Below are 27,659 nucleotides of genomic sequence, written 5' to 3' on the forward strand. Positions count from 1 at the left end.
TTAGTTTTTAACAATAATAAAATTATTATAAATATTTACAAGAATAAAAATTATACTATACAAACTTTTTTATGAATCAAAATTTAGTTTACTTATTTATTACGTAAATTTTAGTGGATACAATAATTCAAATGAATATGATAAATCAAATCCCTTCTAATTTATTTTTTACTTTAGGCCATCAAAATGCTTTAATCACCCCTCCAATCATGTAACTTCTCTTTTTTCAAGTTCCATAATTTCCCGATATTATATCAACTGTAAAGGAATCTACAAACGTAAGCAACAACTGAAAAAAAAAAAGTAATAGACAACTAGACACTAGACGAAGTCAGATAAAATTGAGGAATTCATTCAAAAAAAAAAAAGTTAATAAAAAATTCCCATTTTTTTTTTATATATAACTAAAACTATTTTTAATCTGAATTATTCGTAAAAATTCTAGCTCTGCCGAGACTAATATATAACCAACATTCCAACAATCACAATTACCCATCACTGTGCAGTCATATCAGGGAGGAAGCAAGTGGGATTACAATGGCAAATAAATCTGCAACTACAAATAGGAAACACCCATATCCATTTCACTATAATTGAATTCACAGAGGAAGAAGGAGGAGGAGGGGAAGCCATAGCTGAAAGAGGCTGTAGATTTGAGCTTATTTTGTTTTTGCTGTTTAGCCCTTTTTTATTTCGATGGCAACGACGTCGTTTGATCATCCCCTTCTACCAAATGTGCACAATGATGAAGAATATCCTAATTCTGCACACCAAGTTAGTAATGGTCTCTTTCTTTTACAAAATACTCTTTTGGGTTTTTGAATTTATGCTAGATTATGTTCATAAATGTATGATTGTCATGGCTATTGTAGAAAAGTAAGGGATATTTTGGTACGCGGACTAAATTATTATTATTATTATTATAATTCTGGAACTATACTCCATAATTGATGTACTAATTTTTGTGGAGATGTGTTGAAGTGTGTGAAGAGGTTGATGTTTTGATTAGACCCCCAATGATGTAAATGAGCAAGCTAGATTAGTGTCTTCTTTTCTGCACAACACTCTCATTTTTCTGTGAGGTTAATTTCAAATGCACCTTTTTGTATGACAAGTCTTGTGATTAGAGGCGGAGCGAGGATTTTCAATTTATAGTCTCTGAATCAGAATATTTTTTGCATCATTGGTTCTAGATATATTAGTTATACATATTGAAATACAGACCTTGAGCCAAAGCTAATGAGTTCAACCCCAGTAAATTAAATGGCGTGTGGTAGAATCCCGAACTTGAGTCATAAAGTTCAAATCTTGATTCCACCTTTGCATCTCTTGATAACATTTCCATTCACTTTTATTCAATTAAACTGCAAAGCAAGTGAATAAACCTGTACAATTCATAGACATGGTGTAGTACCTACTAGTTGCATAGATGTAATGTTTTCATTCCCCATGTGATTAATGTACTAGAATTGAGTTACCAAATATGAGGTAAAATAAGATTTTTGATTTCGTCAGCAAAATTTCGAAAAGTGTCTTACTTTTGTTATCTTCAATCCCATTAAGATGTATATGAGCAGAAGAACAAAGTGTAAGAAAATTACAATATGATATCTGCAAATTATGATTCATGCCATAAATTGTCTGCTGATTTATAGTAAATTGTGCTCATCTCACCTGTTGTGCAAGCCGCAGATTCATGGTTTCAGGTGGGAGTTGTTTTGAGCACTGGTATCAACAGTGCCTTTGCTCTCGGATATGCTGGCCTAATTATGGTTCCTCTAGGTTGGGTTGGTGGTGTGGTTGGTTTGATTTTATCATCAGCTATATCACTTTATGCTAGTACTCTTATGGCTAAGCTCCATGAATATGGGGGAAGGAGGCATATCAGATATAGAGACCTTGCGGGATTCATGTATGGTATGTGTTGCTGAAAACTTATCAAATACATAGTGAAGCTTCTTACGCTTCTTTTGTGATTTATATGGTTTTGATTCCATTGGTTTAGCTGAATGAGATTTTGTCTGCTACAGGACAGACAGCCTATTCACTTGTCTGGGTATCGCAGTTCGCAAATCTTTTCTTGATAAATACTGGATATGTCATTTTGGGTGGACAAGCATTAAAGGTAATAGTTATATGCATTAGTCCTTGGATTTGATATCCAAGCAGAATTGTACATATGAATACGATTCCATTCAGATTTTTTTTGTTTTCTGATGGGATGATTCCAACAACTTGATCGCAGGCTTTCTATGTTCTCTTTAGGGATGACCATCAAATGAAATTGCCACACTTCATTGCAGTGGCTGGGTTCGCGTGTGTCCTTTTTGCCATTGCTATACCCCATTTGTCAGCTTTAAGGATTTGGCTGGGGTTTTCAACATTCTTCAGTCTAGTGTATATTTGTATAGTGATTGCTTTGTCCCTTAAAGACGGTGAGTCAAACACAAATTTAAATTTTCAATGTATGCATACTGTTAATCTAACTGATGGAACTTTCTGGTAATTATTCCTTCCTGCTGTACATTATTGTTGAAAAGTAAAGTTGATCGCATCTTAATGTATGAGTGTGTGGTTTGCCTGCTAGGTTCTCCCAATCCTCCTGTTTGGAGACTGATGAAAAATTTATTCTTGCTCCTTATTTTGGGTGTTGAGGGGTAGGGGTATCCTGGCACCATTCGTCACGCAATATTACATTGTCTCTGATTATGCTTCTTTTAACATTTTGTCCGAAATGTTAGTCCTCTTACACATAGTACCAGGGCTTGTTTTATAAAGTAAACAACCTGTCTACATGAAAATCATATTTGTCTGGAACTGAAAGCATAGCCTTGCACCCGCAGATTTTGCTTCCTCAAAGAGGAATGCCGTCTTGGTTCATCCTTTCTGAATATCCTGAATTTCAGGTCTTGAGGCACCTCCTAGAGACTACAGCATTCCAGGAACCAAAAACACTAAGATTTGGGCAACAATTGGTGCTGCTGCTAACCTTGTTTTTGCGTATAACACAGGAATGCTGCCCGAGTTACAGGTAACCAACCTAGAAATTGATAGGCTTTATTTATGCATATAATCTTTTGCTCAGCAAGCCTGACTTATAGTGAAGTCGAAGTATCGAATTATGTGACATGAGTTGATAATTGAAATTTGGTATGATACGTTATTATAGTTGCGCCATTTTAGGTGATCTTTTGTTACCATTGTACCTTTCTTTTGAATTTTAGATTTTTTTCTATTCATTACGTCCTTTGGAGTGAAAGAAATTACTTAATTAGCTATCATGGTTGATGTTATTTCATTGAGAAAGCAACGGTCTACTTCTAATCTTACTGATCCGCTCTAAAGGTCTATCTCCTTAACTTACTGATTGGCGTCAAGTTTGATGTAAAGACTTGATCGAACATTACAGTGAAGGATGTCTTTTAACATAAATGAACAATAGACCTATTTTCTGGAGGGAAGTGTCCCCTTTGATTCTTGAATCTAAACTTAGTGCAACATTTAACTAAAGAGACTCCTTTAATTATGAATGAAGGATGACAATTATATTTCTGTATAGCACTGTAAAGTTTTATCACCATTTCCTAACATACATATACTTTTGTTCGTATTCTCCATTGTTTTTAATTCTCACAATCTCGTGTCTTTCATGTAGGCTACTGTGAGAGAACCAGTTGTCAATAACATGATAAAAGCCCTTAACTTTCAGTTCACTTTAGGAGTTATTCCAATGCATGCTGTTACGTACATTGGATATTGGGCTTATGGATCAAGTGCATCTTCCTATTTGCTGAACAATGTTAGTGGTCCAATTTGGTTGAAGGGAATGGCTAACATTGCTGCTTTCTTGCAAGCTATCATCGCGTTGCATGTAATTATCACCCTGCTCCGATCTTATAGTCTTTATACAGCTATTTTCATGTTACATTATTCAAACAAGAAAAAGGCTTACCCATACCTGGTATTTACACCAACACAATTACACAATAGATTCACTAACATGTGTCTTTATATATAGATATGTTATCAGTTAACTAATACCGATTCTCACCTCATCTTCTATTACTACTAACCATGGTAAAAAAAGAAATGTAGTTTGGTGTAAACACCAGGTGTCGATAAGTTTTTTCCTTCAATTGGAGCAATGGTAAAGTTGTCTCCGTTTGACCTATAGGTCACCAGTTCAAGCCATGGACTTTGGTGTTTACACCAGGTGCCGGTAAGTTTTTTCCTTCAAACAGTTCTAGATAAGAAGGCAAGCCTTGGAGCAACGGTAAAGTTGTCTCTGTCTGACCTATAGGTCACTGGTTCAAGCCATGGGATCAACCACTTATGCTTGTGTCAAGATAGTCTGCCTACATCATACCCTTTTGTGGCACGACCCTTCCCTGAACCCTGCATGAACATGGGATGCTTTGTGCACTGGATTGCACTTGTTTAGTCCCTCTATAATGTCTCTAATTTGCTTCTATTTATGATCCTAGATATTTGCGAGTCCGACTTACGAGTTCTTGGATACCAAGTATGGAGTTAAAGGAAGTGCACTGGCTTGTAAAAACTTGGCCTTCAGAATCATTGTTAGAGGTGGTTATATAGCCATTACAGCTTTCCTGTCTGCTCTTTTGCCTTTTTTGGGAGACTTCATGAACCTTACTGGGGCTATCAGTACATTTCCACTCACATTTATACTTCCAAATCACATGTACATTGTTGCTAAGAGAAGAAAGTTGTCATTTTTAAAGAAGAGTTGGCATTGGCTCAATATTATTTTCTTTAGTTGCATAGCAGTTGCTGCATTTGTAGCTGCATTGAGGTTCATCACAGTAGATTCCAAAACATACCATGTATTTGCTGACTTATAATTTTATTTTTTCACTATTTGAGTGATAATTTACCCATCTTTTGGGGGGTCATTTATATGTAAATGTTAAATTATTCAGTTGTAATAAAGTGTGTTCTTGATTTTTTTTACTCAGACAAAGGTGTACAAATATGTATATATTGATATGTGAAATAGCATTTGACTACTATTGAGTATTGTGATTTCTCCCTGTATTGTGTTTTAAGTACAAGCTTTAAGCCTCATGCCTTGATTCCATTGAGTAATTGCAGTGAAATTCACGGTGCACAAAACATCTTGTATTTATGCATACAAATAAAAACTGACTTTGTATTGTGTTTAAATATTTAGTTTGAACAGACAAGTAAAATTTACTACTAATAAGTTTAGGGAATGGTTGATATATTTTGATTTACATCACACAACCATTCTAAGAAATTTGGATCTTCACACAAATAATCTATCGAATTCACTATTATTTTTTTTAGTCGGTTCATAAATTATGCTTGATGATACATAATTATATATGTATTATACACATTATCAATTCACAAATTCTTAATATAAGCGGTTGGATGGACGAGTTCTTCTTAAAAAGGGTATTTAATTGCACGATTTGTCCTTTAAATAGGTTGATTGATAATTTTTGTCTTTAGAACTCGAACTTATACCTATCAGACATAAATTCTTTAAAGATGCAAATCGTAACTTGTGGGATCTTATGATATGAAATATAAATTCGTATCCTGTAAAAAAGATATTTCTAGACATAAATTCTTTAAATTCGCAAATCATAACTTGTGGGATATTATGATATGAAATATAAATTCGTATCCTGTAAAAAAGATATTTCTCCGGAGCGACAAAAGTGCAAATGAGTTAGATTCCTCCTTCTTCTCAATCCGGCCCAAAAACAGTCAAGCCCAATGAATTAAACAGCTGGGCCTCAAGCCCATCTCTTATTCGCTAAATATAAATTTCTCTCTTATCCCTCACCAATTAGGGTTTTAGGCTTCTCCATTAGAAGGGATTTTCTTCAGTTTGCAGCTTCAAAGTTGAAAATGGTGAAGGGACGCCAAGGAGAGCGTGTGAGGTATTGAATCATCTTCACTTACAATTCCATTTTCTTAAAATTCGCTTATAGAATCACATTTTTACTACTTTTTTGCCTTTTTATTCATCCAGACTCTATACCAGAGGAACGGTTCTCGGATACAAGAGGTAACGTATCTAATTTACTGTAATCATCTAATTTTAAACTGAAATATTGAGTTTGCAGCTGATTGATTGATGGAATGTTGATTTGTGAATTAGGTCGAAGTCGAATCAGTATCCGAATACTTCATTGGTTCAGATCGAGGGAGTGAACACTCAGGAGGAAGTAGATTGGTACTTAGGGAAACGTATGGCTTATGTATACAAGGCGAAAACAAAGAAGAATAACTCACATTATCGCTGTATTTGGGGAAAAGTTTGTAGGCCTCATGGAAACAGTGGTATTGTTAGAGCTAAGTTCAAGTCCAATTTGCCACCAAAGTCCATGGTACATTACGACTACTATTATTTATAATTGAATTTATTTGCTTATGAGGAAGAGTATATATATGCTGATTTTGTATTTATTATTGTGTTTCACTTTTGCAGGGAGCTAAAGTTAGAGTTTTCATGTACCCAAGCAACATATAAGGTACTATATTTTATTTAATTTTTTGATATGTTGACCAAAAAAAATTGTTTCTTGATATGTTATGGTCTATACTCTATAGTGATTAATGTGTTATGTTGGGTAGAAGGTTAGTCCGTAATCGAGTGATTTGACCTTTCTCAGAGTATTAGTTTTAGTTGGTGTAGTTATTAAGTAATATTTTTCTACATTTGCTTAAATTGTCCTGCTATAGGACATAGATTGATGAATAAAGGATCGAGTTTGTGGTGATGGAAGAACTGTTTTATAATTGGTTTAATTATTTGTGAAGTTGCATCCTTTAGGATTGCCTCTTACCATAAGATCCTCGGAAAAATATATTGTATTAAAACAATATGTTTCGTACCTTTTAAATTGTAGTTCATTTATTAACACACCTAGTAAACCCCATGAAGCCTCAAATTCTAACCGTTAGCCTATTTACTCGGTGTGTGTGGTACTAAACTACAGATAACACTCATGCTATGCCAAACATTTACCGCGCTTCTCTTTTTTCTCCTTGCAAGTTGCACCTATAAAGTGCATGAACAGAAGATGGCTTGATCCTTCTTGTGTTCCTTTGGAATAATCTCCTATTCTTTCGTTCCACATTAACCAAAAATTACACAGAGGCTCATCATTGTAGCGTCTTTTTGTAGCCTTTTAATCAAACATCGAATACCTCTGTTTACCTGTGTCCATTCAGAAATTATGAGAAATCAGGATGCAAGACATAGAAAGATGGTTATCTTTGCTGTTTCAGATTAACTATAGGGTTTTTAATGTCATACGTTTCAACAAAATATTGTACAGACTTCCACCCCCTCACGTAGCACACAAGAAAATATGCGCAGAAGCTTTAAGCAGATAATCACCTGTGAATATTCTGTCTGGACAGTGTGGAAAAGGGATGGAAGGTGTTCTAGAGCTGTTTTTGAATTGCTATCATTGTAGATTTAATATGACATTGAAATTGCTTTCACCATTATCTTGCTACCGTATGTAGTATTTAACCTGTGCACTGGAAAATTGTTTTTGGAGATGGATTTTCCTCCTACCCTTTATAGCGATAATGAAGCTATGATTATCAGATATCCTAAATGTTTCAAAATGTCCTGCTATTGCCACGTGACGTTTCTGTAGAATCAGACTGTTAACATGATGTTACACTGTTGTGATTGCTATTTACAATTCTTTCCTGTATTCCTACCCATTGACACTCTTTTTCGAAGTTAACTGATTGTGTATACTTACTCTTGCAGCAAGGTACTAAGTCGATGCATGCTTGGACGCCCTACATTTGTCTATCATTAGTTATGAAGGATTTGAATCTTTAATAGTAGTTGGACATAACTTGTTTTGGGCTATGTGGAGTTACATTTTTAGTCTATTTGTTTATCATGTACTGGGAAACACCAATGAGTGAAACATCTGATTAGATGTCGTCTAATTTTGTTCTTGGAGTTTCTACATACAATCATTTAGTTCTCTTTGCTCTTAAAATCTTGATATTTCCAGTTCTTAATTTGCCTTTTTGCAGAATTGTTTCCTCGGTTTAATTGTGTTGTGGTTTCGTTAGTTCCAGAACGTTTTAAAAGAGTTTTCAGTGCAATAATTGTTCCAAAACATTCCAAGTCTCTTAAGAGGTTCATCAGGAGCTAACTTAACATACATGATGTATGACCTGTTACACAATTAGCTATTTCATGCTTCAAACACCTAGAATTTATTTTGCCTTTCTCTACTATATTCATTTTTCATTCTTGTTTTATGATGTTTTACTTTAGTCGGGTATCTAGCAAAAACAATGAGTTTTTGGCTAGAATCATCCTTAAACTATGACTCAAATATAATGTACATTTTTATATTATTTAAGTGAACAAAAAAACATCCTTGTACTATCCAAAAAATAACAAGAATCATCCTTCAATCTATTTTTATTAAGAAACTGATTGAGCCAATAAAAAAAATATACTTTTTAATTTGTTCATCATTCTTAGCCCACGACAAGATGATCTAAGTTACCTAAGAAAAAATAAGCATATGGATAGGAAATGAATCTTTCAATTCTCAAAATTTAAATTTTATGTGTTGTTAGTTTATATGTTTTTGTATCATCAAGTAAATTGACTTGCAACGGTACATAAGTCGTGAAATATTTATACAGTAGATTCCGATGATTAGAAAGATTATGTAAAAAATTCATTTTACAATGCAATTCACATTTTAAACAATGTACAGAAATGTTGAAAATTTAGTGAAAGTACGTAGCCGTTTAGTTATTAAAAAAAATACTTTATTTGAAAATTTTAAAGCTGGAGTTGTATTTGACCATACTTTTTACAAAGAATATTTAAAATTTGAATATGATTTAAATCCTCAATTTCTAAAAATTAAAAAAATCATCCAACTTGACCATCTTAACCATGTGGTACATATATTCATTCGACTTGACACATTTTTTTATTGGTGGCGTGAGTTTCATAACAAAAGCAGACTGAAGGATGATTCTTGTTATTTTTTAGATAGTAGAAGGATATTTTTTGCTCACTTAAATAATATAAGGATGTACATTAGATTTGAGTCAAAATTGAGGGATGATTTTAACCAAAAACTCCAAAAACAACCTTTATACCTTTTCAATGTAAGGATAAGGCCTTCGTATGCACACAATCCTCCACATATCCCATTTGTGTTGAATCAAACTGGCTATGTTTTCTTTGCTTGAAAAGCCATATGATTAGAACGAGTCCAAAGCCAAAAGGGCAAAATTTCAAAAAGGCAACAAAAAAAAAGGTTCAAACCAAAAGGGCAACACACCTTCCGTCCAAATGTTGCCTTTTTAGTTTGAACCTTTTTTTTTTGTTGCCCTTTTGAAAATTTTGCTCAATTTTTTTGCCTTTTTTGCCTCGAACTCTCACTAGAACCATGTTTCTTCTTTGAAGAAACGGTAAGGGAGACAGTAACTGCGAATTCTATTACTTTATAGTGGAGTAGACGTAAAAAAGCATTCAACAAATCTGAAATAACATATTTGTTATGAAAGTTGCATATGATTAAGTAACTAGGGAAAGATATAAACTTTAGTGCTTCAAAACTTTACTACATGATACACAATTAGATGTGCATTTGACACCATCAAGAAATAACTCAATATTAAAAAGTAAAAAAACGGTGCTTTGAATAGGTTGAGTTTGTAAAAAAATTATCCTTGATTGACACATGTATCAACTCACATTCCACAGGTAAATTATGTATTCTGCATGAAAACTAGGATCATTATACGACTAATCGATTGAATTCAACGTTTACTTTTTCTTTATGATATATAGTACTTCTTTCGTTTCTATTTGTTTGTTTGGGTTTTAAACTAACAAAAGACCTGACCTCCTTCTTCTCAAGTCGGCCCAAATTAGTCAAGCCCAAAAAATTATATAACTGGGCCACAAGCCCATTCCTCATTCGCTAAATACCAGCAGTCTAGGGTTTTAGTCTTCTTCTTCAGTTTACAGCTCCAGAGGCGAAAATGGTGAAGGGACGCCAAGGAGAGCGTGTAAGGTACTGAATCATCTTCATTTACAATCTCATTTTCATAAAATTTACTTATGAAATCACATTTTCACTACTTTTTTGCTTCTTTCTTCATCCAGACTCTACACTAGAGGAACAGTCCTTGGATACAAGAGGTAGCGTAACTTATTTATCGTCATTATCTAATTTTAAACTGAAGTGTTTCTGAATAGAGATGAACGAATATAAGGAAATTGAATTTGCAAGCTGATTGATTGAATCTGAATTTGTGTATTAGGTCGAAGTCGAATCAGTATCCAAACACTTCATTGGTGCAGATCGAGGGAGTGAACACTAAGGAAGAAGTAGATTGGTACTTGGGGAAGCGTATGGCTTATGTATACAAGGCGAAAACAAAGAAGAATAACTCGCATTACCGCTGCATTTGGGGTAAAGTTTGTAGGCCTCATGGTAACAGTGGTGTCGTTAGAGCTAAATTCAAGTCCAATCTGCCACCAAAATCCATGGTACATTTCGATTACGATAAACACTTGACTAATTGAATTTTGTTTGTTTGGTAATGTGTAAGGACGGATATTATATGGTGTATTTGTATAGGAAAGTTTGTGAATTTATTTATTATCTTCCATTTTTGCAGGGAGCTAAGGTTAGAGTTTTCATGTACCCAAGCAATATATAAAGGTACTGTATTTTAGTTTAAATTTTTTTGTATGCTATGGTCTAAGATACTGTATTTTAGTTTAAATTTTTTTGTATGCTACGGTCTATAGTTGTTAATTGGTTGCATGGATTGCACTGCTTATATGACTTAGATTAATGAATAAGGGATTATTAGTTTGTGGTGATGGTGAAATAATGGTTTTATAATTGGTTGAAGTATTTGTAAGAGTTGCATACTTTTGAATTGACTCTTACCATAAGATGCTTGTTCAATGGGTTGTTTGTTATGAGGAAATAGGGATAATATTCTCGTTTTTTATAGTGCGTGGTTAGGTTAGGGGTATTAGTTAGTCCCGTGAGTATTTATCCCACCAGCTATACTACAATGATTGGATAAACTAGGCCGGGTATTAACACTATGTCTTTTCTTGCCTGATAAATTGGAAGTTCATTAATTGCCATACCTAGCTGTTGTGAGTGATTTTCTCTAAGTCTGAGAGGTACTCAACTACCTTTAACATTCATGATATGCCAATTATCTAGTATACCGCCCCTTTTTATCCTTGCTCACAAAAAGTGAATGAAAGAAAGGATTGTTTTGTCTTTCGTTCCTGTGTGGAATAATTGCCTATTCTTTCATTCTATATTAGCAAACCAATAAATACAAAGGGGCTTATCACTGTAGTGTCTTTTTGTAGGCTTTTGAATAAACATTGTTCAGCTCTGTTTTCTAGTGTCTGTTCAAAAGTTATGAAAAAACTAGGACCCACAACACCTGAAAGGATGGTAATTAGCTATAGGGTCTTTATTGACATTAGTTCCAACAAAAAATAGTACCTACTTCCATCCCTTCAAGTAAGCACTTCTCTTGAAAATCTACACGGAAGTATTTAGCAGATAGCTGAATGTGATTCTCTGCTTGGACAGTGTGGAAAGGGAAGGTGTTTTAAACAAAGCTATTTTTGACTTGTTATCATAATAGATATAGTATGATGTTGAAATTGCTCTTGCCATCATCTTGTTACCACATGTAATGTTTAACCTGAGAAACTGGAAAATTAGTATCTTCTGATGGATTTTATCAGATGATCTTTCCGGTTCAAAATGTTCGGCTATTGCCATATCACTGTTCTGTAGAATCAGCCCGTTGTTACCTTGATGTTGTGCTTTTGTATCTGCTGACACTATTTGAAGGTAGTACTGATTGTGCATTTTTGTTGTTGCAGCAAGGTATTTAGTTGATGCTTGCTTGGAGGCCCTACATTTATCTATCGAGGTCATTAGTGGTGAAGGTTTTGAATCTTTTAAAATACAGTTGACATAAATTGTTTTGAGCTGCGTGGAGTTACATTTTTTGGTATTTTTGTTTATCATGTACTCTGAAATACCAACGTTTGAACATCTTATTAGATGTCTAATTTTATTCTTGGAGTTTCATTTTGTTCTTTTTGCTCTTAAATCTTTGACGACTTTGATATGAACCAACTATCTCGCAACTCATATGCCTGGTAATACTTCTGTTGTATCTCACAAATCATATGCCTGGTGGCTGGTAATACTTCTGTAATTATTCCAACACATCCGAAGTACACAGCTATTTTTTACCAAATGCGTTTGATAAGCCAAAAGGGTGCATCTGTTTTAAGTTCCAATCTGAATTGCAGCTGGACCCACGCCTAAGAACAACACTTAGATATGCATTTTGTGCTCATGGTGATGGTGATGTTGTGTTGTCTATAGGTTTTTTTTGCCAGGACTAGTTTACCATGTTAATTCTTTTTTCCTTTGATCTGAGTGTCTATTGGAAACAGTTTCTCTACCTCCTAATGTTAGGTTTACATACATTCTATTTGAATAAGTTTCAATCTGGATTGCAGCTGGACTGGTGGGGCCTAAGAACGACACTTAGATATGCATTTTGTGCTCATGGTGATGTTGTGTTGTCGGTAGTTTTTTTACCAAAACTTCTTTTACCATGTTAATTCTTCTTTTCCTTTGAGCCGATGGTCTGTTGGAAACAGTCTCTATACCTCCCAACATGGGAATAAGATTTGCTTACATTTTATCCTCGCAGACACTTGTGAGGTGAATATACTGGTGGTGTTGTGCATACATAGATGAAATGGAGATTGACGGTTGGTGTACTTGTATGTACATTTATAGGCAATGCTACTTTTGCAACGTTAGCATCTGTTTTATTATCTATACAAAAAGTAAGGAGGCAACAATAGAAGTACCAGTTGTCTATTTACTACTAAAAATAAGAATGTGCAAGGGCTATTAGCTAGAAGAATTGTTAAGAAAATTGACTAGACATCTAAAGAGTGTTTGGTAGGGAGGAAATAGTTTTCGATTGGATTTTTATTTTCTCATGTTTGATTAATCAAAGAGTGCATTATGACTCATGGCCGCTTGTCTAGTGGGGCGGCTTCTCTGTTTTGGGTAAACATGAAACTCGACTCTACGAATCTGTGGAAAGGTTCTGCCGGACTGCACAACAGTAGTAGAGGTGTTAAGACTGAAGCTGAAGCTTTTTGTAATGCTAGTAGGAATGCAAGTGAACACTACTTAATTCCAAATAGTTTTCTCCCCTTTATGGTTTATTTTTTGAGAAATAAAAGAAATCTTATTTTCAAGTTTGGTTTATTTTCATTAAAATTAGGTCTAGTTGTGTTTTTAATTTTCTTAAACTTTGTCGGAGATGAACGTTGATCAAGTTGTCTAATAAATCACTGCTATTTCATTTCCACACTATGTACCAATTTTTCTTTTTTATTCACAAGACATAATTTTCTTTGTTGACTAAGAAAATGCATGAAAATGACCTAATTTTGATGATATTATAGTTTTCCTTTCAGATGACCATTCTATTTATCACCATCACCTCATTATAAAAGTATTTCTTTCCTTGACGACTAAAAATCATAAATAAATAATATCACTTTAAAATTCGGACCTCAACATCCTATAAAATAGATTTTGCGCTTCTTTTAAAGTCTTTTATCAAATAGATTACAAGTCTAGTAGAGTTTAAAGAACTCAAAATTTTCATTTCACTAATCATATTTCGAGTTTGATTTGATGTTTTCGAGGAGTTCAAATCTAGCTAATTACCAATATCTTGTACTATTATTCTATGTAGTTTTGCAAACAAGGTACAATAGAAAGATGAAAAGGAAGAGGGTCAAGAATACGATGTCTCACGTTCACATTTCAATATAAATATTAGGTGATTTCTAGAATTAGTAGCAAATAAATATTATCAAAAAAGAAAAAAGAAATGCGAAAATGCCAACTAAAAATGAACCACTACCACAAAAGCCAGCAAAGATGTTAATTATTTATTAGTATACTTCAAAAAACCAAGATATTTATAAATAATACTAATTTGTCTACTTTACTTTTTGTGTTAATTACGCATAATATTATTAAAATTATTTTTTAACAGTAAAATTCTCCCAGACACATGTAAGTTTGGCCGGCTTGCACGAAAAATGCTCAAAAAACAAAAACATTGAATTTAATATTACAATTAGAATAATAAAGATACCTAATAAAAGTCAAACAAAGTGCCCCTTTTTACATTCATATACAAGTCTACCAAAATGCAACTTTTATTATCGCTAAAATTCCAATTTTAAACAAATGAAATTGACCTTTTAGCAACTCCTTTAATTGGTTATTTCGTACTTTATATTAATTTCGTGAAAAAACTAAAATAAAAGACTTATAAATTGGATTTATAGAGTATCATCCATAGATTCAAGAGTAGTTTATGGATAATATGAAAATATTTTTGAACTACTCTTGTTACGAATGGAGGAGGCTAGGTTAATCTAAAGATTGTTGTTAGTCCTAACGAACGGAGGAGCCAAGGTTAATCGAAAGATAGTTATTGATAGAATTTAATAACTTATGATTAAATATCAAATACGTATATAAAAAAATTATTAATTATTTAATTATAACTCTAATACTATTAATAAAACAACAACAACAACAACATAAACCTTAATATAGTCTTAGAATTAAAGATTATTTCTGAAAGACCCAACTCGAATAACAAACATTAAAACATGTAGCATAACAATGAAAAATAAAAAAGATATAAAAAAGCAATAACATAACATACCAAAAATGAGCAACAATCATAACAAACTAACATAATAACTAAAACACAGCTACAAAAATCCACGAATTTTAAATTCTGAATCTGTTTCAACGACCGAGTCAAAGTTCTAATTTTACTATCATCCTAGTCCCTATCTTTTTAACTTCTCTTTCTTACCCCTACCATTCCAAAAAAAAAATAAAAAAAATTCAAAGAAACAAATAAAAGAATCCAAGCAAAAATTGGACTCTTTTTTCTTTTTATGTAAAATGTAAAATTAAAACTAATTAATTAATTTACTTAAAAAAGACTAATAGCACTACTCAAACACTTTCTTTCTCCCACGCGTTTACCCCCGACCCCCACCCCCACCCCCACCCTTTCTCTCTGCAAATTCGTCGGTCGTCTTTCTCAAACTCCATTTTTCATTCCTCAAAAACCTCTCTCTTTATCTTTCTATATTTGCTCCAAAAAGTTTTCCAATTATTTTTTTTAGTTTTGTTTGTTCAGTACAAGTAAAAGTTGCTGCAAATTTACTCTTTTTTTTTAAAAAAAAAAATTGCTGTTGAATTGAATTGATTGTTGCTGAAGAAATTGAATCAGATCCAATTAATGGTTTCAAAATTACTTCTTGTTTTCTCTTTTTCTACTCCTAGAAGATCCATTCTCCTTTCTCCTTCATAATATTTCTATTTTTTTTTTACTTTATTACTCGAAATTCTTGATTTTTGATTTTTGGTTTTGGGTGTATTTGGTTCTATAGAGTTTTTCCTTTGTGGGTTTTGTTGTTTGTGAGATTTAGGGTTGTGGGTATTGATTAGATCAGTATATAATGTCGGCAATGAAGAGTTCAGGTCAATTCTTTACAATTGGGCTAGTAACAGCTTGGTATTCATCAAATATTGGGGTTTTGTTACTGAACAAGTATTTGTTAAGCAATTATGGGTTTAAATACCCAATTTTTCTTACTATGTGTCATATGACTGCTTGTTCTTTACTGAGTTATATAGCTATTGCTTGGATGAAAATGGTACCAATGCAGACTATAAGATCTAGGGTTCAGTTTATGAAGATCTCTGCTTTGAGTCTTATTTTTTGTACATCTGTTGTTAGTGGCAATATCTCACTTAGGTATTTGCCAGTATCTTTTAATCAGGCTATAGGTGCTACTACACCTTTCTTTACTGCTGTATTTGCTTACTTGATGACATTCAAGAGGGAGGCATGGTTGACTTATGTCACTCTAATTCCTGTTGTCACCGGGGTTGTCATCGCCAGTGGGGTATGCCCTTTTTATATTTCATTAAATTTGTAGTTGAATTGTGGTTATTGTTTAATGATAATGATATTTCATTGAAATTATAGTTGTATTGTGGTACTATGTCTAATGCTTTTGATCTGTTTTTGGTTAGTTTAATCAACTAGGCTTTAAATTCGTGATCTTTTAATATAATCGTCTGAAACTTTGGGAATCATAGTGGTGATTTGTCCTAGTGGTCAATGCTGCTGGTTCAAATTCTAGTAGAGACAAAAGAGTACTAGGTGGTTTTTTCCATCTGTCCTGGTGGACAGAGTTATCCCGTAGATGTTGCTTGTGGGAGATATTTCTTGTAATTAGTCAAGGTGCGTGAAAGCTGATCTAGACACCACGGTCATAAAAATAAATAAATCATAGTGGTGATTTGGTTGCATGCACCAGCTTCTTAGCTCAATAGAGTGGTTATCAAAAAAATCATAGTGTGATTCGGCTGCATGCACCAGCTTCTTAGCTCAATAGAGTGGTTATCAAAAAAAAATCATAGTGGTGATTTGGCTGCATACCATCAGCTTCTTAGCCCAATAAAGTCAGGCTATTTATTCAGTGGGGCTTCAGTATATTTGGAATGTGGCAAAAGGAAAATCTTCTGATCTAGGCTTATAACAAGGACTGCATTAATATTCTACATGACCAAGTTTATGTGCATTTTTGTTTTAGTAGTCTAATATGTGGAAGAAAATCTATCATGTCTACTTTAGAAACTAATATAGTTTCTATTGCAATTTGTTTTCCTTCTCGTTGTTTGTTTCCTTCTTTCTTTTAGGGAGTCGAAGGGTGGGATTGGTAGAATATACAAGAGTGGGGGATCTTTGTGTTAGCTGTGAAGACATACCACGAAGCCTCCTAGTTATTTCATGATCAAGGGTGTAATACTGTTTGTAGAACTGGTCCTTCTATGTATTGTTAGCATAATATGGTTAGGTAATTATTGTTATGATGAATGAATCTGCTAAAAGAGAGTGATTAGTACTTATTTCCTTGTTATATGATTGAGAGCAAGTTCTTTCTTCAGATTATAGATTTAATAGTAGCACAATGTTTAGGGTGTGAAGGAAGTACCTTCTGAGGGCTTGCATCGATATTCTATATGACTAAATTGTAGCAGTTTCCTTCTTCAAAAACTGTATTAGCAGATTCATTTTATTTGCACAATGCTGATGGAGAAATTTATTTGTGTCTGATTCATTTCCATATATCCTCTCAGGGTGAACCAAGTTTTCATCTATTTGGATTCATAATTTGTATCGGTGCAACAGCTGCAAGAGCACTCAAGTCAGTGCTACAGGGGATTTTGCTGTCTTCTGAAGGGTAATTACTGCACATATAAATATGTACTTTACATACTAGTGAATCCGTAGCCTAGTTTTGTGCTTTTTGATGTGAACATATTGGGCCTAGGATATATGAATGCTGAAATGTTTCTTTTTGAATAAAGGGAGAAGCTGAATTCCATGAACCTTCTACTCTATATGGCTCCCATAGCAGTTGTATTTCTGTTACCGGCAACACTTCTGATGGAAGAAAATGTAGTTGGCATCACATTGGCACTTGCAAGAGATGATAGTAGAATCATCTGGCTTTTGCTATTCAATTCTGCGCTGGCATATTTTGTAAATCTGACCAACTTTCTGGTGACAAAACACACCAGTGCCCTGACTCTTCAGGTATTCCTCCTCATTTACTAGTCAGATTTCTTTTTATATGAATTAGTCTTTAGTTTTGTCACTTGTCAGAAAAGATTTGAGTGTTGCTCTTTGAATTCATAGATCATTGCTGCAATCTGATGAAGAAATTATGTTGATTGTTGTGATCTTTGATCTATGAATTTCATGATAACTCCACAAATTATGCGTGGACTGGGGACCTACTTATTCAAAAAAATTCTCTCTTTCTTTGCTTCATCAAATATAGCTAGGCTTAGTTTGATCATATTATTTTCTGGGAGGCACTTTCATAGTTTCGTTGTCTTTCTTGCTCTTGAGATTCTAGCTTCTGATAAACATAAAAATATCGAATTCCGTATTCTTGGATAGTTCTGTACCCCTAGTGAACAGTCTGCATGGAGGTTCGATGTTTTCATCTATGATTTCTTTTTTATGTTTACTTTTTCTTTCTGACATTTAGTTACCAAGAGTTTGTTATTTCAAACATTTGGATTCCATTTCTATGCTGTTTTATATTTATTGTTGCAGACTTTTATGTGCAAACGCTGTTTTTAATTGAATCAAACTTTGGAAAAATTATACAAAAACACAAGCGAAGGATAAAGATTATAGGGGTGGTGCTGGCCTGATGTGCACCCACTTGAAGTTTGGACAGAATTAGGAGTACTCAAGCACAGTCCCTTGTAGGGAATTTTTACTTCCCATGTTAAACCCGTTAATGGAGATAAAACATTTCATTTCAGAATGTTCCTGTGTTTACTTCTTTTTTTTTTTAAAAAAAAAGTTTTCACTTCGAGACTCATCCTCTTTAGAGTTCGGTGGGGATTGTCGTGTAATGAACCACGAAGAAGAGTTACATGTAGGTCATGGATCCCTGTAATTAGCACAGAAGTGAAATGGTTCGTTTTCGTAGAGTTTGGAAATATTCTGTAAACGATAATCCAATTGTTTATATATGAATCACAACATAGCAAAACTATAGTAAAATAATTCATGATTTGTCCCGAACTAGCATTAAGCAAAGGAAAGAGTTGAAAATGTTGTTGTTTCATGCTTTGGGGAACATAAATTACAGTATTATTTGATGAAACAGGAGAAGTTGAACCATGTAAGTTTTGTAGTTATACAAAAGGTGCTAGAACTTTGTGTTTAAGGAAAGTGGAAGCTAATTTGAAGCAAATTCATTTAAATTCTGGAAATGAAGATTTTACCATTTGAGTAAAGGTGCCAGGTATTTTGATGGACTAGATAGGATACTGACTAAATAAAAATTGGGATAGAGAGAGGGCAATACGAGATAATTGGTTTCATTTTTACAAGAGATCTTCATTTTTACACGAGATCTGGAAAATTCATTTTCTTCTATTCATTTTATAAGAGGGCAAGAGATCTTGATTTCTCGGTAATACCTGGATGGTCTATAGTTATATCTTTCACTTCAGTTACTGTGTTCCGTGATTCTCTGAATGTACCTTTTTTTTAATCTCTTCTATAGATTATTTGCGCTTATAACAAAAATTGCTTGCACTTACAGGTCCTGGGAAACGCAAAAGGAGCGGTAGCTGTAGTCATCTCAATCTTAATATTTAGAAACCCGGTGTCAGTTACAGGGATGCTGGGCTATGCACTTACAGTTTTTGGAGTCATACTCTATAGTGAAGCGAAGAAACGTAGTAAATGAGCATTGAAAATTTTCCACTTGCGACTTCTGAAATTAATTGTTTGTTCAAGAAATGATTCACTTTCACGAGGCAAGTCGCGGATCATGCTCTTGCATTTGGTGCCACATATTTTCTCCTCAAATTTGTATCTTTTGCCCTGAAAAACCTGTGAAACAGGCTTTCATCTGTAACAGCCAAGAGAACAGGAATAGGCTGAATAGCAAGTCTTAAGAAGTGACTTGATTTGTCTATCTTTTTGTCTTTTATTCTTTCAGAAATATTGTAAAATTGAGACTACACACAATGTCACTATATAGTTGTCAAATTGATTTATTAATGAAAAAGGATCTCAATATTAGAAATTTATAAATGGCTGCTTTTGTGGAGGAAAATATTTATCATTCAATGATTGACTTGTAAAGGATCCAAAGATGAAATGGTCCATTGCTGGTTTTCTGCGTAGTGACGAGTTTGTGTCTCAGCCCATTTTAATTTATATGACATAGTTTGATTGGTATGGTGAACTTGTGTTCTTAGATATGTCATAACATCTTGTTTACGAGGAAAATGGTGCAATAGAACTTGTATGAGGTCAAGGACACGCGTCTTAGAATAACTCGTTTGCATTGGAGGACGATATAGTAAATGAATATAATAAGACAAATTTAATGTGAACTGGAAAGCTTTCTGCTCAAGAATAAAAGTGTGTTGTTACAGTGTATTCCTTGGAGTCAAGTGTCACCATTGTGTAAAGTACTATTTATAGGTTACAAATGTGATATATATCAATCAATAGAAAAGTCCCACTTTAAGTCCTAAAGTGCGGTGATCAATAATTGTTATCAACATGGAGATGTGTGGTGTCAACCAATATTCCTGATCTTGGAATGAAAAATGTGGGATTATTTTATCTTACATTTGATTATGAGTATTAATTAGTTTCGTAAACTAGTTTAGACTAAACTAGTGGAACTAATTATTTTAGGACTTTCAGATGATTTTTTTGCCAAATCTTTATGCAATCCTCTGTAAGGAGTTGGGGTGCAGTATGTGAAGCCTCAACATTTTTTGTATGTTTTTTTGGATATTTAGGAGCCATTTTTATAGGAATCAGGCGATTTTCTTAGTTTTTCCGGTCTATTAGCCCATGAATATTTTGGTGATGTGGCTTTCGAACGATTTCTTACAAAACTTTTACGAAACCCTCTGTAGGGAGTCGGGGGAGCATTACGTGAAGCCTCATCATTTTTTGCACATATTTTGGGCATTGAAGAGTCATTTGTCGGAATTAGGCAATTTTTTCAGCTTTTCGTGTGTGTTAGCCCATGAGTATTTTGTTGATATATCACCCGACCGATATTTTTATAAAACCTTTACAGAACCCTTCGTAGGGAGTTGGAAAGCAGCACGTGAAGCCTCACAGTTTTTTGCACGTATTTTGTGCATTTAGGATCAATTTTAAAGATGTAAGTGATTTTCTGAATTTTACATGTGTGTTAGCCCATGAATATTTTGGCGATATGACTTCTGGACGATTTTTTTGTAAAACCCTTATAGAACCCTTCATAGGGAGTTAGGGGAGAAGTGCATGAAGCCTCAACATTTTTTGCTCGTATTTAGCTCAATTTGGAGCCATTTTACTGGAATTATGTGATTTTCTCAAGTTTATGTATGTGTCAAACCATGAATATTTTGGAGATTTGGCTTCGAAACGATTTTTTTTGTAAAACCTTAAGGAACCCTCCATAATAAATTGAGGGAGCAGTAAGTGAAACCTCACTATTTTTTGCACGTATTTCTGACATTTAAGAGCCATTTGAATATCAACCTTTCTTCTTCTTCTACATTATTCTTAGCAAGTAATACAAGTCACAATGACCCAAGAATTGTTCTTTTCAAGATTACTTGCTTCGCCACCCAGATAATTTTAACAATGTCATTTATCATGTGATGTAATCTTCTAAAAAATAAATAAAATTGATCTTTAAATGAAAAAATGGATCTTGCAAATTGGTATTTTCTAAAGTATAAATTATAGGAACCACATATTATAAGTACTAAATAACATCTTATCCCTTCAAGTTTTCTATTTACCAAAAATCCCTTAAAAATGATGTTTGTGAGATACATAGCGTTGTGCATAGGATACATTAAGATTGATACATTCCACATAGCGATATATATAGCGTTGTGCACGGGATACATTAGGTTTGATACATTCCACATAGTGGGATACATAGCGTTGTGCACGGGATACATGCGGGACAGTGTTGTGGACATGATACATAACGTTGTGCACATGATACATAGCGGGATACATAGCGTTGTGCACGGGATACATGCGGGATACATAGGTAAATAAGGGATTTTTGAAATTTTTGAAATAAGTAGGGATAAATAGATATTAAGGTAAGTAAATGAATGTAGTTAAGTAATTTGTCCTTTTCTAAATCAATAAATCTTCAAGTTCAGATGTAATGGTGAAGGAGTTGGATGAAGGTGAAAAGAATGGGTGTACATACGTTGTGGTTCTATATTTATGAATTGAAGAGGGAAATAACTTATTTTTGGCATTGACATGGAGAAGAAATTTCAAGCTCCACAGCTAGATCTAGTTGACTTTGCAAATCTATATTATGAGTGAGAAAAATAACTTTGAACCTTGAATCTAATAGCGAAATTTTTTAGAGAAGATTAGAAATTCAAAAGGTTCAAGATTTGAAATGGAAGTTACCATTGAAGCTTTGAAATGAAAGTTACCATTGAAGCTTTGAAATGAAAGACAATCGTTCCCAAGCTTCAAGCTTTTTAAATGGCAGAAGAAAGAAAGAAGATGGAAGATTTGTGGGAGAAAAAAAACTTAGAAATGCAAGTTGTAATAGAAAGCCTTAATTTTAGGCTGATTTGGACTTACACGTGGATTCCAAAATGTAGTTAATGTGTTTTAGATACATCCTTATGCGCCTATAGGAGGTGTATTCACCTTCTTTAACAGGTCAGCGTTTAAGGGTTATAAAATATCAAAAATAAAGAGTTTAGGGGGATAATAGGACCCTCGTGAAATATTGGTGTGTAGTTGAGAACTGCCTAATAGATTAGGGGAGCATTTGACCATTTTCTCAGCAAACTTTAAAGAAGTACATGACTTTCTTGGTTTTCTAGTGTGTATAAGCTCATGGCTCTGGCGCCTTGGGGCACCTCAAAAGTTTTCTGAAAAAACATTATGAGGACCTCTGTAATGAGTTGCGGGAACATTATAGTACCGTCATTTTTAATGCATATTTTTTGAATTTACGACCTAACTTTTAGAAATTACGCAACTTTCTTTATTTTTCATGTGTATTAGCTCATTGATTTGCGGCCTTGGGGCACCTAAAAAAAATTGAATTTTTTTTATGAGTACCTCCGTAATGAATTGGGGAGCATTAGGTAAAGTTCTGGCATTTTTAAGGCATATTTTTGCATTTACGTGCACACTTTTAAAAATTATGCGACTTTCTTGGTTTTATGTGTGTATTAGCCCATGGATTGCCGCCTTTGGGCACCTTAAAAAAATTTCTGAAAAAACTTTATGAGGATTTTCGTAATGAGTTGGGAGATCATTACAGATAATCCCACCACTTTTTAAGGCATATTTTCGAATACAAGCCAACTTTTAGAAATTACGCGGCTTTCTGTTTTTTGTGTATAATGTCCATGGATCGCCTAGGACACCCCAAAAAATTTTCTGAAAAAACTTTATGAGAACCTCCGTAATGAGTTAGGGAAGCATTATGTATAGTCCCGTCATTTTAAGGCATATATTAGCATTTACCAGCCAACTTTTAGGAATTACACATCTTTCTTGGATTTTCGTGTGTATTAGCCCATTGATATAAAGCCTCGAAGAACCCAAAAAAATTTCAGAAAAAAATTTATGAGGACCTTCGTAATGAGATGGGGAAGCATTACTATAGTCCCACCATTTTTAGGCATATTTTCACATTTACGAGCAAACTTTTAGGAATTATGCGGTTTTCTTGTTTTTTCATGTGTATTAGGAACACCCAAAAGAATTTTCTAAAAAGATTTTATGAGGACCTCTGTAATGAGTTGGGAAATCATTACGTACAGTCCCATCATTTTTTTCAGGAATATTTTTGTACTTATGAGCCAACTTTAGGAATTACGTGATTTTTTTTTTGTTTTTCATATGTATTAGCCCATAGATCTGGCGCCTCGTTGCACCCAAATTTTTTTCTGAAAAATATTTAGGAGGACCTCTGTAATGAGTTGGCGAAACATTACGTACATTCCCATAATTTTTAGGCATATTTTGGCAATTGCAAGTCATCTTATAGGAATTACGCGATTTTTTGTGTGTGTATTAGTTCATGGATTTGGCGCCTTGGAGCAACTGAAATTGCTTTCTAAAAACACTTTATGGGGACCTCCGTATGAGTTGAGAAAGCATTACGTACAATTCCTCCATTTTTTGTACGAGCCAACTATTAGGAATTACAAGACTTTTTTTATTTGTGTGTGTATTAACCCATGGATATGGTGTCTCGGACCACCAAAAACTTTTTTTCTAAAAAACCTTATCAGGACCCCTTTAATGAGTTGGAGAAACATTACGTACAATCCCACCTTTTTCAAGCATATTTTCACATTTACAAGCCAAATAGGAATTAAGCAACTTTCTTCGTTTTTCGTGTGTATTAGCACATGGATCTGGCGCCTCGAAGTACCCAATTTTTTTCTAAAAAAATTTAAGAGGATCTCTGTAATGACTTGGACAAGATTTATGTAAATTTTCCCGTTTATTCAGGCATATTTTGGCATTTACAAGTCAACTTTTAAAAATTACGCAACTTTCTTGGTTTTCATGTGTATTTGCCAATTGATATGGCTCCTTAGAGCACCGTAAAAAAAATTCAGAAAATTTTTTATGAGTACCTCCGTAATGAGTTGGCGTAGCGTTACGTATAGTCCCACCATTTTTAAAGGCATATTTCTGCATTTACGAGCAAACTTTTTGGAATAACCCGACTTTCTTAATTTTTTCGTGTGTTTAGCCCATGAATCTAGTGTCTCAGAGCAACCAAAAAAATTTGGAAAAATTTTATGATGACCACTGTAATTAGTAGGGGAAGCATTATGTACAGTCGCACTATTTTTTTCAGCCATATTTTCGCATTTACGAGCTAACTTTTAGAAATTACGCAGTTTTCTTGATTTTTCGTGTGTATTAGCCCATAGATCAAGTGCCTCAGAACACACAAATTTATTTTTATAAGGACATCTATAATAAGTTGAGAAAACATTATGTACAGTCCTACAATTTTTTTCTAGCATATTGTTGCATTTACGAGCCAACTTTTAGGAATATTTTTTATATTTTGTGTGTATTAGCCCATAGATCTGGTGTCTCGGACCACCCAAAAAAAATTTGAATTATTTTTTGAGGACCTCCGTAATGAGTTGAGAAGCATTACGTACAATCCAATAATTTATTCAGGCATATTTTCGTATTTACGAGCAAACTTTTAGGAATTATGTAGTTTTTCGTGTGTATCAGCCCATGGATCAGGTACCCTAGAGCAACCAAAAACGAATTGAAAAAACTTTATGAAGACCTCTGTAATGAATTGGGGAAACATTACGTACAATCCCACAAATTTTTTCTGGCATATTTTTGCATCTACGAGCCAACTTTCAGAAATTATGTGAATTTCTTGGTTTTCTTGTGTGTATTATTCCACTGATCTAGCGCCTTGAAGCAACCAAAAAAAATTCTGAAAAAAATTTATGATGACCTCCGTAATGAGTTGAGGAAGCATTACGTACAATCCCATTAATTTTTCAGGCATATTTTCGGAATTATGAGCGAACTTTTAAGAATTACACAATTTTCTTGATTTTCGTGTGTATTAATTCACTGATATGGCGCCTCGAAGCATCCAAAAAAAAAATTTGAAAATTTTTTATGAGGACCTATGTAATGAGTTGGGGAAGCATTACGTACAGTCCCACAATTTTTTTTCAAGCATATTTTCGCATTTACGAGACAACATTTAGAAATTACGTGACTTTCTTAGTTTTTCGTGCATATTAGCCCATGGATCTAGCGCCTCGGAGCACCTAAATTTTTTATTTTCTGAAAAACTTTATGAGGACCTCCATGATGAGTTAGGAAAACATTACGTATAGTTTCATTGTTGTTTTTTTTGCATATTTTCGCATTTGCAAGCCAACTTTCAGGAATTGCGTAAATTTCTTGATTTTTTGTGTATTAGCCCATGGATCTGGCGCCTCAAAGTACCCAAAATAATTCTTAAAAAATATTATGAGGACCTTCGTAATGAGTTGGGGAAACATTACATACAATCCCATTGTTTTTCAAACATATTTTTGCATTTACGAATCAACTTTAATAATCACGCTACTTTCTTTGTTTTTCGTGTATATGCCCATGGATCTGGTGCCTCGTAACATCCAAAAATAATCTGGAAAAACTTTATGCGGACCTTTCTAATGAGTAGGAGAAGTATTACGTACAGTTCCACCATTTTTTCATGCATATTTCAACATTTACGACATAACTTTTAGGAATTACGCGACTATCTTGGTTTTTATGTGTATGAGCCCATGGATTTGGCACCTCAAACACCCAAAAATATTTTCTGAGAACCTCCATAATGAGTTAGGGAAGCATTACGTACAGTTCCATCGATATTTTTCAGGCATATTTTTGCAAATTTGAGCCAACTTTTAGAAATTACGCGACTTTCTTAGTTTTTCCTGTATATTAGCACATGGAATTGAAAAAGGAAGCTTTTCCAAGCCTGAACAAGATCAAAAGAACTGATCGCTTTATCTGGTTCCTTAGAGCACCCAAATTTTTTTGCTGAAAATACTTTATGAGGACCTCTATAATGAGTTGGGGAAGCATTGCATACACTCCCACCATTTTTTCGAGGCCTATTTTCGAATTTATGAGCCAATTTTTAGGAATTTACGCGACTTCCTTGGTTTTCATGTGTATTAGTCCATGGGTCTGGCGCCCCGTAGATCCAAAAAATTTTCTCAAAATATTTTATAAGGACCTCCATAATGAGTAAGAAAGTATTATGTACCATCCCATCGTTTTTTCAGGCATAATTTTACATTTATGAGCCAACTTATAGGAATTGCACGACTTTCTTTGTTTTTCGTATTTATTAGCCCATGAATCTTGCGCCTCGGAGCACCCAATTTTTTTTAATGAAAAATCTCTATGATGACCTCTGTAATGAGTTTGGAAAGCATTACGTACGGTCCCACCATTTTTTGAGGCATTTTTTCATATTTACTTGCCAACTTTTAAAAATAACGCGACTTTACTGATTTTTCGGGTGTACTAGCTCATTCATTTGGTGCCTCGGAGCACCCAAATTTTCTTTTCTAAAAAACTTTATGAGGACCTCTGTAATAATTTGGGTAAGCTGTCATGCCCCAAACTCGAGGGGCACAACTGGCTCCTAATGCCAAAACTCAGGCTCGAGCCGACCCTACTAAACCATTTGCTACTAGCGCATGGTAGCCACACGAAATCAAGAAATCAAACAAGTATATCTCAGCTTAAAACTAAGTCATCGGCCGGCAAGGCCCCTGTCAACTGATCTATAAAAGAATCAGTTACTCCCAGGAGATCATATAAATAAATAGTTAACTAGCACAAAAGTCCAGATTGGGTCGTCGAGGCCACCATGATATCTATACCAAAACTAAAAGCAGGTATATATCAATACAATACATTAAACAGCGCACAAGCTTCCGCAAACCAACAACATAGGCCAGTATGGCGATAACGTAGCTATAAACCATACACACTAGTCTGCAAGCCTCTAAAAGTAGTAAAGATTTGTGGGACAGGGACCCAGCCTACCCATAAAGATATATACAACAAAAAGTAACAAACCTCCCAACTATGGCAGCTCCGGAGGAAAGGAGCTAGCCAACCGGATAAAAGTCAATCATGCTGCTGAGGAGGTCTACTCAGTCGTCTATTAGGACCTGCATGTATGAATGCAGCGCCCCCAAGGCCATGAGGTGTCAGTACAAAATAATGTACAGAGTATGAAAGACAATAAACTATGATGAGGTATCCTAATATACTGGAATAATCCAATAAATAGATCAAGGCTAAGATAAGTGTACTGACCTGCT

The 27,659-nt window shown here is 34.1% G+C and overlaps 4 protein-coding genes across 7 annotated transcripts; all 4 read left to right on the forward strand.

Moving 5' to 3' along the window:
• Window positions 1-623: 623 nt before the first annotated feature.
• On the forward strand, window positions 624-4,967 carry LOC125831225 (proline transporter 1-like). 3 transcript variants are annotated; one of them, XM_049510414.1, is made up of 7 exons: window positions 624-784; window positions 1,693-1,917; window positions 2,031-2,125; window positions 2,246-2,435; window positions 2,907-3,031; window positions 3,656-3,871; window positions 4,485-4,967. In XM_049510414.1, exons 1-7 carry the CDS (start codon window positions 697-699, stop codon window positions 4,860-4,862), a joined length of 1,317 nt encoding a protein of 438 aa, XP_049366371.1. In that variant the 5' UTR covers window positions 624-696; the 3' UTR covers window positions 4,863-4,967. The 3 variants fall into 3 exon arrangements, with proteins under 3 accessions (XP_049366371.1, XP_049366372.1, XP_049366373.1); XM_049510415.1 differs by having other exon boundaries at window positions 762-774; XM_049510416.1 differs by lacking the exon at window positions 624-784 and having other exon boundaries at window positions 1,712-1,917; window positions 2,036-2,125.
• Window positions 4,968-5,835: 868 nt separating this feature from the next.
• On the forward strand, window positions 5,836-8,027 carry LOC125831241 (60S ribosomal protein L35a-3). The gene is made up of 5 exons (XM_049510434.1): window positions 5,836-5,933; window positions 6,026-6,061; window positions 6,155-6,383; window positions 6,485-6,527; window positions 7,787-8,027. The coding sequence occupies exons 1-4, from the start codon at window positions 5,902-5,904 to the stop codon at window positions 6,524-6,526; spliced, it is 339 nt and encodes a 112-aa protein (XP_049366391.1). The 5' UTR covers window positions 5,836-5,901; the 3' UTR covers window position 6,527; window positions 7,787-8,027.
• Window positions 8,028-9,962: 1,935 nt separating this feature from the next.
• Window positions 9,963-12,155, forward strand: LOC125831240 (60S ribosomal protein L35a-3-like). Of its 2 annotated transcripts, none has more exons than XM_049510432.1 (5): window positions 9,963-10,082; window positions 10,175-10,210; window positions 10,333-10,561; window positions 10,693-10,736; window positions 11,942-12,155. In XM_049510432.1, the coding sequence occupies exons 1-4, from the start codon at window positions 10,051-10,053 to the stop codon at window positions 10,732-10,734; spliced, it is 339 nt and encodes a 112-aa protein (XP_049366389.1). In that variant the 5' UTR covers window positions 9,963-10,050; the 3' UTR covers window positions 10,735-10,736; window positions 11,942-12,155. The 2 variants fall into 2 exon arrangements, with proteins under 2 accessions (XP_049366389.1, XP_049366390.1); XM_049510433.1 differs by having other exon boundaries at window positions 10,036-10,082; window positions 10,693-10,733; window positions 11,940-12,155.
• Window positions 12,156-15,191: 3,036 nt separating this feature from the next.
• LOC125831232 (probable sugar phosphate/phosphate translocator At3g11320) lies at window positions 15,192-19,720 on the forward strand. The gene is made up of 4 exons (XM_049510424.1): window positions 15,192-16,108; window positions 17,349-17,452; window positions 17,580-17,808; window positions 19,343-19,720. The coding sequence occupies exons 1-4, from the start codon at window positions 15,659-15,661 to the stop codon at window positions 19,487-19,489; spliced, it is 930 nt and encodes a 309-aa protein (XP_049366381.1). The 5' UTR covers window positions 15,192-15,658; the 3' UTR covers window positions 19,490-19,720.
• The last annotated feature ends 7,939 nt before the right edge of the window (window positions 19,721-27,659 follow it).

The sequence above is a fragment of the Solanum verrucosum genome, unplaced genomic scaffold (assembly GCF_900185275.1).
Source record: "Solanum verrucosum unplaced genomic scaffold, falcon-dt-bn FXZP01000049.1, whole genome shotgun sequence".
In the NCBI taxonomy this organism is placed as follows: Eukaryota; Viridiplantae; Streptophyta; class Magnoliopsida; order Solanales; family Solanaceae; genus Solanum; species Solanum verrucosum.

Excerpts from the sequence above, each read along its gene's own strand:
- LOC125831225 (XM_049510414.1), top strand. The coding sequence starts at position 697 with ATGGCAACGACGTCGTTTGATCATCCCCTTCTACCAAATGTGCACAAT. Across the intron at positions 1,918-2,030 it reads CCTTGCGGGATTCATGTATG|GACAGACAGCCTATTCACTT; the intron begins GTATGTGTTGCT and ends TGTCTGCTACAG. Across the intron at positions 3,872-4,484 it reads AAGCTATCATCGCGTTGCAT|ATATTTGCGAGTCCGACTTA; the intron begins GTAATTATCACC and ends TTATGATCCTAG.
- LOC125831240 (XM_049510432.1), top strand. The coding sequence starts at position 10,051 with ATGGTGAAGGGACGCCAAGGAGAGCGTGTAAG. Across the intron at positions 10,083-10,174 it reads CGCCAAGGAGAGCGTGTAAG|ACTCTACACTAGAGGAACAG; the intron begins GTACTGAATCAT and ends TTCTTCATCCAG. Across the intron at positions 10,562-10,692 it reads ATCTGCCACCAAAATCCATG|GGAGCTAAGGTTAGAGTTTT; the intron begins GTACATTTCGAT and ends CCATTTTTGCAG.
- LOC125831241 (XM_049510434.1), top strand. The coding sequence starts at position 5,902 with ATGGTGAAGGGACGCCAAGGAGAGCGTGTGAG. Across the intron at positions 5,934-6,025 it reads CGCCAAGGAGAGCGTGTGAG|ACTCTATACCAGAGGAACGG; the intron begins GTATTGAATCAT and ends TTATTCATCCAG. Across the intron at positions 6,384-6,484 it reads ATTTGCCACCAAAGTCCATG|GGAGCTAAAGTTAGAGTTTT; the intron begins GTACATTACGAC and ends TCACTTTTGCAG.
- LOC125831232 (XM_049510424.1), top strand. The coding sequence starts at position 15,659 with ATGTCGGCAATGAAGAGTTCAGGTCAATTCTTTACAATTGGGCTAGTA. Across the intron at positions 17,453-17,579 it reads ATTTTGCTGTCTTCTGAAGG|GGAGAAGCTGAATTCCATGA; the intron begins GTAATTACTGCA and ends TTTTGAATAAAG. Across the intron at positions 17,809-19,342 it reads CCAGTGCCCTGACTCTTCAG|GTCCTGGGAAACGCAAAAGG; the intron begins GTATTCCTCCTC and ends TTGCACTTACAG.